Below are 13,064 nucleotides of genomic sequence, written 5' to 3'. Positions count from 1 at the left end.
TGAAGAAAGAGGTGGGAGTTAGAGGAAGGGAAGCAGTGAGTTGTAGCCTCCTGGACCCTCTGAGGATACCTCCCACATATAGAGAAGGAAACTACTGAGGCTCAGCTTGATAGGATCAATCCACACAGCACTGACAGAGAGAGTAGTACCTGAAATGCAGCTATAACTAATAGAGGCATGCAAAGGTATTTATAGTGATTAAGCCATCCACCATGGTGGAAACTCTACAGCATTCAATACTGCCTAGGGAGAGTTATTGAGTTGATGCTGTCCGGAGAAGGCCACTGAGCCAAGAAAGAGGAGCTTTTCCTCAATAGATAAGTATTATTTACTGTGTGGACACACTCCCAGAGCAGGACCAGGCACTCTGCCAGCGCAGTAATCAGCTTCCTATTTATTTGTTGTATGGACATGAAGGGGAACAGATGAATACAAGCAGAAAGGAGAGGGAGTCGACAGCCCACGGTAGTGAATGGGAGTCAGGATTTACCACCTCCTCAGCAGTGAATCACATCGGGACACTGCTGTACCACCTGTGTGTGTGTGCTAATGTGTGTGTGACAGCATGACAGCAGGTGGGAGCACTGTGAGGAGATATCTGCCTAACATCACCTCCTTCTCTCCCACTCTCATCAGACCACCACTCTGATTGGTCTGCTGAAAACGGCCCGTCTGCTGCGGTTGGTGCGGGTGGCCAGGAAGTTGGACCGCTACTCGGAGTACGGCGCTGCAGTCCTCTTCCTCCTCATGTGCACCTTCGCTCTCATCGCTCACTGGCTGGCCTGCATCTGGTACTGTCTGATGAGTCAGAATGAACCCGTCTCTGTCTGTTCTCTGGGCTGAAGCGCTGTCACAATGCCAGAAACAGAAATCTGTCATGTCCAACCAGTTTATTCTGCTCTGATCACATTTTCCTCGTTAACATTTAGAATGAAATATAGCTAAATCACACAGCAATTCTCCTGATTTTTCCAGGTACGCCATCGGTAGTGTAGAGAGAGGCGGTTCGATAGGCTGGCTGCACACCCTTGGGGAGCAACTGGGAAAACATTACAATGGATCTAATCCAGGTACTAAATGCTGCTGGTAATAAACGGGATTATCTGCTCTGTCTACCTCACTTGTGGACTTATTACAGCTGGGTAGGAAGAGCTTTTTGGTAAAAAATTCCATACTAACCCTCCAGGTATTTTTAATTCAGGTAGTCTGAAAGGAAACTGCACTTCCTCTGGACTGTTTTCAGGCTTTAGAAAATCTACCCAATCACAGGGCTTTTCACAGATGAGATAATAGATGTGGGACTTTGACTCAGAAGAGCAGGATTGAATCCATGAATGAATGTTGACTTTGGGCTTGACTTTCTTTGCACATTTTAATTGCAGGCTCAGTGATAGGAGGAGCTTAAAACAGAAACGAAGAGCTGCAGGAGGAGGGCTGGATATTTCACATTCTGATGTTTTTGTTTGTTTGTTTTCCAGATTTCTGCATTTTGCAGCTTTAATAGAAATGCCTCAATTCTCCTAAAGCCGACACTTTATGGTTTTTGATTGGACCATGTTATAAAATCCACACAAAGTTAAAAGAATAATCAAACCACATCAGATCTGAATTTAAAATGAAACAAAGTGACAACTTAATGGAAGTTAAATTGGTTGCATTTGGGACACTTATTATTCGGTATACAACATCTCTTTGTACACTTCCACTCCAGCGTCCGGACCTTCCATCAAAGACAAGTACGTCACCGCTCTGTACTTCACCTTCAGCAGTCTGACCAGCGTGGGCTTTGGAAACGTGTCCCCCAACACCAACTCTGAGAAGATCTTCTCCATCTGTGTCATGCTCATTGGATGTAAGTGCTGACTTTATGGTCAGAGTAAGTGCTTCAGACCTTTTACAGAGGTAATCACTGGGACTAAACAGACAGTATATGAAATGCAGTGTGGCACTAACCATTAAACTCTGGTTTAAGAGCTGGAAGTACCCACTGGAGACACGGCTTATGATGGTAGTCTCGGCTTAACAGAGTCGTGAATGTGCATTCCTAGCAGTTAGGCATGAAAACTACAAAATGACAGTAATTTGCAGTTGTTGGAAGAGGATAAAGCTCTTGTCCTGGGGTTATTAAAGAAGATATGATTAGACCAGTAAAGGCAGGAAAAGATGTCTGTGCTCTTGATGACTTATTTTACAGTGAAAACATGTGAATGGAGACTTTAAAATGTCACTGAGTTTGAGGTGTGTCCACAGGAACAGAAAGTGTGGAAGCACTATTAGTACTAAACCGTCATACTGCTCTGCAGACTGTAGTCCATGCATCATACATTATTTATTCATGCTGTCTTAGTTAGAGAGTCAGTAAATAGCTGTTTACATACGTGATAGTTATTGAACATGTAGATCATATTTTTAATAGTAAAAGCCTCTTGTGGATATTTAACGAAAGAGACCATACCTTGTTAATATGTCCATATGGTGTATTTTATATGCTGTATATTATAATTACTCTGCCAAGAAATGCAGTGGAATTGTGTGACAATCAACGTACATTTGTCTGTCCGTCTGTTGTTCCAACTCTGCGCATTACTCAAAAACAGACAAACAGATTTGGATGAAATTTTCAGGGAAGGTCAGAAATGACACAAGGACCAAATGATTAGATTTTGGCAGTGATGCAGCTTATAGTCTGGATCCACAGATTTGTTAAAGATTTCTGTATCACTGTTAGATAGCGGCAGAGCATCACTGTAACCATGACAACAAGTGAACACTACGTCAGCTGCCTGCTAGCGATCACATGATTACTATCTTACTACAAATCTACCACTGAGGACTTATCAGGACTTATCCGTTGGAAATAATACTAGGAACAACTGATTAAATTGTGGGGGTGTTTCTGAGTCCTATAAATTTCCACCGCCTGCTACATATTTAGGTCATGTGATCTGTACATAAAGTACACATGCATAACACATGCCTGTGCTCAGCGCAAGGTCATTTAGTTTGTGGGTACATCTATATTAAATTGACACATTCTATGTTGTCCTGATTTCTGATCATCAATAACTGCTAAATAAATGCTGCATTTCTGACATATGGGGGAATGAGTAGCTTTGGAGGAGGACTGAGTGCTTTTCTAGCTGTAAGCCAAGGAACTAAAACTGTAGTTTGCAGGGTGGGACTCTGTATCATTATTTTATGATTTTTAACATCTAAACCAGTTTAAGACAGAAAGTGGTGTCACTCTGATACACAGAATTGACTTTTAGGGGTTTAAAATGACCAGAGAAAGGCTGTATAAGAAACATCAGCACAGACTAATCTCCTGTCTCATGCTTTTAACCCCTGCAGAGTAATTACATGAGGAGCCCTACACTTCACTAATCATAGGATGACTAATGGATATGACATTTTAAAGCACTTCTTTGTCCAAACAGTGATCAGAATCTATCCACAAGACAGTTACTGTTGATAATTTACTACATTAGACCTTAAAGAATACACTAAATGAAATGGAATGGCCTACTATCCAACATTATGGCTTTGATTTTGTCTTGTCATCGTGAAATCACTCTTAACAGCTCTAGATATATACACGTGTATTTCTGTAAAGCTACACTAAAACAAGAATCATATCAAAAAGTTGCATTATTCAATTTTGGTTTTGATTTTATTTTTCCTCCTTCAGGCAGTTGGCACTTGACTAGAAAAACACACGTGAATTGTAAAATGACCATTATTGAAGCACAATCGTGTTGATTTAAATAGAAGTACAGAATAAAACCACAATGAGCTGTACAACTCATTCAGCTGGAGCCACAGATCTATTGTGTCCCTTGTGACACTTAAGTGCTAACATACAAATCCACATTCATACACAGCGTTTTCATTGGCTGATGGAGACAGTGATGGGAGCTGACAGAGGCTGAGAGAGGTTAGCAGGATCCAACATGACAACACGAAAAAACAGTGAGGCTCATGAAGGACACGACACAAAACACAAATCCTTCAGATCAGTCAAACCTCTGATGTATCCTCCTCTCCACAGGATTGTCCTTGCTCTTGTTTCAATGCACACAAGAGCCATGTAAGAACTGTTTTTTCAGATTTAGTATAATTTCACTTCCGATCAAAGTCTTCAGTTGGTTCAGATATGCTGTTTAAGTCGTGTAGAACCAGAGAAGGTCTAAATGGATGTGTAATTATGCTGCTGTTATCTGGCTGTTGTGGGACACCACATTGTTTGTTGTTAACTTGAAGTCTGACTTTCAAACTTTCTGCTGTATATAAAATGCTGTAGCACCAATGTCAATGACAATGTCACTTTTTAAAGTCTATCTTAAAAGAGTTACTGGTCCAACCCATGCTGGCTGCAAGGAGATCTCTTCCCTTTTTAATTTAACAAATGTCAGGCGAAATCTGTCACCCTTGTTCTGCCAAAAATATTTTGTAAAGTTCAGCCAAAGCTAATTTAGTGTCGTAGACTGTCAGAGGTAGTCCATAACTCAAAGTGTTAATTATCCAGACTGTAATCTCTGAAGCCATGTACAGACAAGGAATATGTAACATTACTGCTTCATCTGTCTGACAGCACCCTGTCATTTAGACAGAGTTTATGTTGATGTTAATGTTGCTCTCAGTTTCATTCAGTCATGTCCAGCACAGTGACGGAGTACAACAGACTGGACAGCACATCAGTTAATGAACATCACTAATAGACAAAAGACAAATTCTAAACTAACAGCAGATCTATCAAACTGTCCGAAGTAACAGCCTGGTGTATTTATGATCTCATGAACAGTGACGCTGATTAATCCTGTTTTGTTGATTTCTTACATTTCTTATGGACGAGTCTCATTAATCTGACCATTTACAGGCTCTGTCTTAATGCACTAAAATTATACTCTTATAGGGATTTCAGCCAATAGGTATGAAACTATAGAGCAAAGTAAACTGGAAATGTGTTTTGTGATTTTGGCATGAAACACCTTTTCTCTCTGTGATGTTTTTAAAACAATATCGGTGCTGAAATGTGGACACACTCTTCCCCAAACTGCTGAATGGAATTAGTCCATCCCCTGTATGTACCTGGTCTCTAATGTGACTGCAGCAGTTCTGACTTATGAGTGTTGAAAGTGATACAGAAATGTTACAAGGTTGGACCTCATAAGATTGCTGTCAGAACTGTTACAGAAAAATAACCGGGGTGTAAGGACATGAAACCGACAGATGCCTGAAAGGGAATACTAAATATTACTACTGTACAAAGACACATGTATTTATCTGTAGGGGCAAATGTCATGTCATCGTTTCAGTACTACCTGTAATAAATGCTAATGTAGCTCAGTTATTCACCGTCACTGTGCCATCAGTTTCCTCTATCTCACTTCTTTCTTCTCAGGTCTTTAGCTTACCTTCAGCTCTTCTCCACTCACACTAAAGGGTGTCAAGGTTGAAACTATGAGTATTTTCAGACAGAGAAACAGTCACTCACAGATGTCAGGTCATATCAGTGTATGAATGCCTCTGCGTGTCTACACTGTCTGTTTTCATATTTACACTCACTCCTTTATTTGCTGAATCTTTATCGTGTTTCCTTCCTGGTCTAACTTTCAACTCCTCCCACCTCCAGCACTGATGTATGCTAGTATCTTTGGCAACGTGTCGGCCATCATCCAGCGGCTCTACTCGGGGACGGCCCGCTACCACACCCAGATGCTGAGAGTCAGAGAGTTCATCCGCTTCCACCAGATCCCCAACCCTCTCAGGCAGCGGCTGGAGGAGTACTTCCAGCACGCCTGGTCCTACACCAACGGCATCGACATGAACGCTGTGAGTACTGACCCTTGTGCACCCAAATTGTGTGTGCGTGCACCTAGTCTGTTGATGTCAATGATTGAGTGTGTGCACACACAAAGGCTAGAGGACTGTTTTGAGCCTGCGTTGTACATTAATAGGATGATTGGAAGACTTCTCAGTCTCAGCATGCATGGTCCGACACCATCAGAGAAAATAGGAATGATGTGAGTATCAGAAATATTATCACACACACACTCAAACATGTGCAAATACAAAACTATTTGCAACATGCATGACCTCTATGGGTTTGTTCACATGCATGAATGCTTATCTGCTCTTTCTCACATGTCCACAAAATTAACAGACACAGTTATCTGCACACTATTAAAGCACAGGCACGAACCATGCATGGGTTATGAGAGACTGATTTAAATGGGCTGAGAGTTTGTTTGAAAGCACTCAAACCAGTGAGTCACACCTGTCAATGGACACCCCATGCAGTGCTTTCTACATGCCTGTTACGTACAACTGACCTCAGCATGAACTCTGTCACAGCATACAGGACAGGGCTCTTTAAACACACTCAAAGTCACATCTTCTGTTTCTCTGTAGCAGCGCTATGAGTGTTCTGACTCAGAAGTGACATGCATGTAGTCAAACACTCACATAAAGCTGGAATCATGAATGTCAAACACTGGAGAGCTGCTGAAACAAGCACTTAGTTCAGTGCTTGAGTAACAGCCGGTCATGTTTATTGTTATTAATAACATAATATATGACATGTGCAGTACATATGAGCAAAACATTTGGAACAAGAAAAGCCTTCAGAGAGCAGCACTCCTCCAAGGCTGCTTAGTTGTTGTATGATTTCTGACGGATAAGTCCCAGTGAGTCCTCAGTAGTCTATTTGTAGTAGAATCACAATCATGTGATCGTCAGCAGGCAGCTGAGGTAGCCATTGTCATGGCTACAGTGACGCCATGTTGCTATCTGGCAATGATACAGAAATCCTTAACAAATCAAGGGTTCCTGACTATAAGTCGCATCACTGCCAAAATGTAATCACTTGGTCCTTGTGTCATTTCTGACCTTCCCTGAAATTTTCATCCAAATCTGTTTGTCTGTTTTTGAGTAATGTTGCTGACAGACAGACAGACCAACGGCGATCATCCCATAACTCCACTGCGTTCCTTGGCAGAGTAACTATAGGTGTGTAAATCTGTCTAGGTGTGATTTTAAGGTCATGTGTGCAGTAAATACAAACTGATTGAGGTTTATTGATATTTAGCCCCCATTTTGGCCTTAGCTCAAAACAGTACACTTTGTTTTGCTCCTAACTTCAAGAAAAACATCCAAATTCTGCCAGTCGGAGCATAATCAACAGCTCATTATTGACTGTGAAGCCTTACACAAACACAAAAGAACTCTGTTTGGGTGCAAACACAATATTCCATCAGTGAAATCCTGTTTCATTTCACAGTAATAAGTGAGCCATTGAAGTAGAGAGGAAACTAATCTGTGAAGTATCCGTGGGAACTGGGTTTCCAGTATTAGCCCCCTTCTCTTCCCACATTGCACACTGCTCTCCTAAACTCTCAGTAAAGTGTGGATTAGAGATGTTTACTGAAGTCATTATGATGACTGTGTGGAGAAGACCTTGTCTGTTTGTCTTCACCACTAATTCAATCAGCTGCGACATCTTTCATTCACAAAGAGAGAAGAACAATCCAGCTCTGGTGAGAAAATGAAAGCTCAGGAAGGTTGTGATTTTTTTTTGAGCAAAGAGAAAGACATCAGCTGCATCTTCTGCTTGTAGACAAGTAGAACCCTGAATTCTCTCTGAGGCTGCTCTTTTGCTCTTTTGAAATGTAAACCATTTCTTTCCATTGGAGACTATTATATTATTGACTTTGCCTGTAGATCCAGAGCCACGACACAAAGTGGCTCTCAGATCTGCTCTGGTTGGTGGAAAACATTTAGAGAACTAGAAAAGCACTCAGAGAGTGCAGACCTCCGCCAAGGATAGAGAGGAAAACAGGAAACCCATGCAGTAAAGGATCATGAGCTGGAATCAAACCTGCATCTCTGACACAGTTCTGTTTACGAGTCACCTTCTTAACCAGTTGAGCTATCTGGACACCTTGTTCCAATTTGTTGGACAACATACTAACTTATGATGTTTTTGTCATATTTTGGACCACATACTAAAACATACTAAAAAATTCAAAGTGATCCAGAATCCAGGATCTTTCCGGATTGCCACCAAAATTAAATCAGCTCTTCCTCTTACCATAGTCTACATTCCCTGAAAATTTCATGTGAATCTGCCCAGGCGTTCTTAGCAGACAGACAGACGGACAGACACACAAACGCCGGGTGTCACATAACCTCCTTGGCGGAGGTAAATATCAGATTAAAATGATATCGTGTACTTAGTAAGACCTAGTCACCTGAAATTTAGACTTGGTGTCATGGTTATACTGGCTTAGGAAACGTGAGTTAAGTACTTTTTTTTTGTTTTAGAATTGGACAAACATCTGAGGAAGAAGCAGGGATAGGGATAGTTATTACTGTTGTATTTTTTTTTAGGAATGATGAAGTGTAATCTCAGTCACAAATAATGGGCCAGAATCTAAAAATTGACCATGTTCAAATGTTAAAGATCTTCAAAACAGTGGCTGACACAACATGAGTAGCATCATTTATGACCGTTTTTTGCTTTTTCTCTGCAGAGCCCTAAAGATCTAAAGCTTGCTAGCACCTCTGTGATGTAGTACTGGCATTTAGACATGTTTTGATGTTAACACATTTTAATTCAGCAACTTAGCATGCTAGAAGTTGTGAATTATCAATAAAGACATGCTTCAGCTGAGGTCGATGGAAATGTCATTACTTTTACAGGTATGTACTAGAAGTTGTTAACTGCAGTGTTTGACCTAAACGTCACGTGCTACTTTAAGAAGTTAATGGAAGTCTCATGCTTCCAGAATAATTCTTTCAAGTTTTCATCTCAAAATATCCCAGAATTCGTCATTTCACAGTGAGTGCTTAACTTGTCTTTTTGCTCTGGTTTAAATGAGCTGTCCACGCCCCCTTCAGGAAAGAGACTGTTTCTGCATCCAGAGTAAAACAGCAGAAAACATAAAGATGAATCATCAGACCAGTGCTTTATGTGATTTCTGACCCTCTCACAGATTGATCCTTTTACATGATTTCCCAGCACAGCTGGTTTTAACCCATGTTTGGTGAGTTTAAAATGACTGCTGGCTAACATGTAATGCTTTTTATTCACCCTTTTATGTTCATTTTAATGGTAATTTCCCATATCAGTATACAGTACATGTGAGCCCAGAGAGTAGGGGAGAAGCAAACAGATTTGAACACCAGCTGACTTTAGGCTGACACAAAGACACAGCAACCAACCTGGTCCTTGTTTTTTGGTTTCAGATCAGTTTCCTCTACAGTATCTCTAAATGACCCTGACATTTACAAAGAGCTGATCTGTGGACATATGTTCAACATTGTTAGCCCCATTTGTGATGCAGCATGCTAACACTAACGATTGTCCTGTCGTTGTCAAAAATAACAGTAATCCTCTCAGATGCTGAGAGTGCATGAACTGTCTTGTGTTCAGGATTTTACCCAAAACAAGAACATCTGTTGAGACACTTTAGAGCTGCCTCTAATGAGTAAATTAACCCTCATTTATTGTGAACATCTAGAGTCAGGGAGCATGACGATGCACATTTTGATTTGTCGACTGTTTGACTATTAGTTCTGGTAGAAACTGAAAACAAAAACACGACTCTTACTGGCCTTTGAAGCTTTCAGGAATGGCCGAGAATAAGCACCTTTATGTTCTTTCTGTCAGGATTCTGCCCCTGTGCTGCCTTTGTTCCTGTTCCACGTTTCCTCACTTTTTCCTTCCTCCCCTCGTTTGGATTTGACCCTTTTTGGACTTTTTGTTTTCTGTTTTGACATGTGCCTGTTTGTTCCTTCTGTGTTGGTTGCTCTTCTGTGTGCTTCTGCTGGTGTGTCTTTGTCTCCCTCTGTCTGTGGCCCTTCTCTCCTGTCGCTCGTCCCCTGGCTCTGTCTTCCCATTAGTTCATCACTCTCACCTGTTGCAGTCAGCTCAATTCTATCCACCTGGTTCTCTTCCCTGTTATTTAAGCTCTGCCATTCCCCTCAGTCTTTGCTGGCGCATAGTTGGATCTCCATGCAGCTTCTATCTTCACTCCCCACTTACCCTCCACCGCTGGATTATCAGTTGTTGGACTTTGTCATTTTTCACCCTTTTTTGGATAACCCTCTTTTGGACTCAATTTGCTATTTGGACTCTAGTTTGCTTTTGTGTTAGTCGTTTGTTCTCCTCGTGTAAGTACCTCTTTAGTTTGCTGTTTTGCCACTGTCTAGTTAGTTTTTTGTCCACTCAGTCTCGCTTTCAGTTTGTAAAGGTTTCTTTGATTTAGTTAATAAATTATTTTAATTATGCTTAGCGTTCTGTCTGTGATGTCTGTGCCTGGGTTGTCAACACCCCACATTCCTAACACTTTCAGCTTTTTTTCAAGTTATTAAGCCATAAAAAAGGCATTGAAAGTTGATTTTTGCCTGTCTGGGACATTTATCTCGTTAACCGCAGGATAAGAAGTCATAGGATCACTGAAGTTAATCATCTAAGTTAATTTTAGGCCACCCAGCTGTTGTCAAGGCGAATCAGACCAGACCAACGTAGTGAAATGATCAACAGAACAGCGTCAACGCCCCTACAGTCCTCTAGGAACACCAAAAGCACACATCTCATAAGAACAGCAAAGGGTTTATCGTGCTCTGGTCACTTTTACGGTCCCGGTTGATCTTCTGTCTCTCTGAACATTGAGATGAACACTAAGGCTGCTACTCTCTGCCCTGCTTTACTGGAAGACATTATTGTAGGCAGAGAAAGACAGCAGGAAAATACCACTTTTGCCGTGTGTTTTTAGGTGAAATCAATTTATAAGATTTTATGTTCTCCTACAAACATGCCAGCTCTAAACACAATTAATAGATACAATATTTGGAGACAGGGCTCTTTGCTGTAAAGATTTTAAGTACAGCATTATAAAGTAAGCAGAGTGTTTACACGACAGCAAAGCAAAGGCTACAATAATACATCATGTCTGCAAACATTTATAGAAAATAGCACCAGAGCATTGAAAATCAGCAGTTCAGCATCTGCTAAATGCCCCATTAAATCACAGCCAACAGAACACCTTATACAGCTGCCTCTTAAAATCTGACTTCAGCGCATTTTGGGATTGTACTTGGCTCCCTACAAATCAGCAAATTGGTTGCTGTGCACAAAGAGTAATGGTAGGCTATTATTCTAAACCACAGAGGGGATTCTTTGGGTGAGATGTCTGTGTTTGTCTTCTAACCCAACCCTGAAACATTTAGCAGGGTGTGTTTGTATGTATGTATGGAGTCTACAAAGTTTGCTGAGAGATGGAAACAAAACTTGTGATTATTGGAGAAGCAAGTATTAGGATGGAGATGAGCAAAAGGAGACGAGCGAGGAACTTAAGATGGTGATGGAAAGTGAAAGAGACGAGAGAGAAAACAGAGAGAAATGGCCAGTGGCCGATAGAGAGAGGAAGCTGAAATGAAAAAAAACATCTACAAATGGATAAAAGAGAGGAATGGAGAGGGAGAAAAACAGTGTGGGTGTTTTAGGTACAGTTCTGTTCTGTGAAGTCAGCCAGAGAGTTACAAGAGAAGCCCATAGCCTGCTGCTTAAAAGAGCTGCCAGTCTCCATGCTTGCAGAGAACTCATTAAAACTGCACCAATCCTTCATATTAATTACACTCTCTGTTCCGATGGGCCCCTCAGAAATACAGTTTGAAATAATTTGAAGCTCCAAAAATCAATGCATACGCCATTTTAAAAGAGTTAGAATTCCAAACTGCTGATGTTCATCTTCTACTAAGAGGTCAGAATCATAAAAAAAACAAAAAAAACAATGAAATTAAAACTCAGACTTCTCTGTTTATCTTGTGATATAATGTATAGGTAGTCCAGCTTTGTCATGTTCATTTGTGGAATGGTGTAATAACAGTAAAAGGCTGATGTCTCATGAGTGTTCACCAGCAGAGATGAAGGTAATAAAGACAGTAAAGGCTCCATTTTATTCCATTTAATCTGTGACATTTATTTGACATTAGCTTCATGTTCTCGGCTAAATTGATTATTGATTTTATCAATACCAATGAAACCTTTCTCTGTCAATTCACACATTTTCTGTCCCCCTCCCCTCCCTTCCCACTCTGTCACCTGCTCCTATGTCCTGTCTCACTTCTTCCCCATCTTGTGTTTTCTACTTTTTCTTTTGCTTCATTCCTCCTGTCTTCTTTCTCCTCATACCCTCCCTTCCTCCCTCCCTCTTCCCAGGTGCTGAAAGGTTTCCCTGAGTGTCTCCAGGCAGATATTTGCCTCCATCTCAACCGGACATTGCTGCAGAACTGTAAGGCTTTTAAAGGTTCCACCAAGGGCTGCCTCAGGGCGTTGGCCATGAAGTTCAAGACCACCCACGCACCCCCGGGTGACACGCTGGTTCACGCCGGGGACGTCCTCACTGCCCTCTACTTCATATCCAGGGGCTCCATAGAGATCCTAAGAGGAGACGTGGTGGTCGCCATCCTGGGTAAATAAAATAGTTTTACTCAGTGTATTTCCCACTTAGCCTCTCCTGCTTTTAACTTTTACGTGACAAAGAACTGAATATGCTCAAATAAGAAGATACACTTGAAACATGTCATTTTAGATGGGGTATTAACAGTTTAGGCTAGTTGTTACATTTTATTTAAATAGAAACTAGTGTATAGGAATCCTGTTGAGTTGCAGTCTGTAGATTTACTCTGGGACTTGGTCTGCTCCTTCAAGTTTAAACTTAATCACCATTTTCGTGAGACTTCTTTGTGGTTATCTCCGTACAGGCACAACACTCTTTCAAAAGCTGAGTGGTAGCGCCATCTACTGGTGGACAGAACCACATAGAGAAACACAAGAACCTGGGATAAGATGAGGTGTCCTCATCAGGGAGACAGATGAATAAATTAGATGAATTGAAAACACAGTTCTTCTGTAGAAAAGCAGTTTGTGCTCATTAATTATTTTCGAAAATGTCTTTCTTTAAAAGGCGCTGAACTTAATGTTCATAGACGTTGGAGGTGAAATGTGGTAGCTAGACAGGAATCCTTTTCTTTCACTGCCAACCCTCTGTAACCCAAGA

At 41.1% G+C, this 13,064-nt stretch overlaps 1 protein-coding gene across 1 annotated transcript in view; it reads left to right on the top strand.

Annotated features, from left to right (window-relative positions):
- Positions 1-13,064, top strand: part of kcnh2b (potassium voltage-gated channel, subfamily H (eag-related), member 2b) — a 374,335-nt gene that overhangs the window by 344,868 nt on the left and 16,403 nt on the right. The window contains exons 10-14 of the mRNA XM_051940813.1: positions 637-791; positions 976-1,070; positions 1,712-1,852; positions 5,633-5,832; positions 12,224-12,476. Of these exons, the coding sequence (XP_051796773.1) occupies positions 637-791; positions 976-1,070; positions 1,712-1,852; positions 5,633-5,832; positions 12,224-12,476 (844 nt within the window). The remainder of the gene's footprint in view (positions 1-636; positions 792-975; positions 1,071-1,711; positions 1,853-5,632; positions 5,833-12,223; positions 12,477-13,064) is intronic.

This window comes from Acanthochromis polyacanthus, chromosome 20 (assembly GCF_021347895.1).
Source record: "Acanthochromis polyacanthus isolate Apoly-LR-REF ecotype Palm Island chromosome 20, KAUST_Apoly_ChrSc, whole genome shotgun sequence".
In the NCBI taxonomy this organism is placed as follows: Eukaryota; Metazoa; Chordata; class Actinopteri; family Pomacentridae; genus Acanthochromis; species Acanthochromis polyacanthus.
This window is presented reverse-complemented; position numbering and strand designations above follow the sequence as displayed.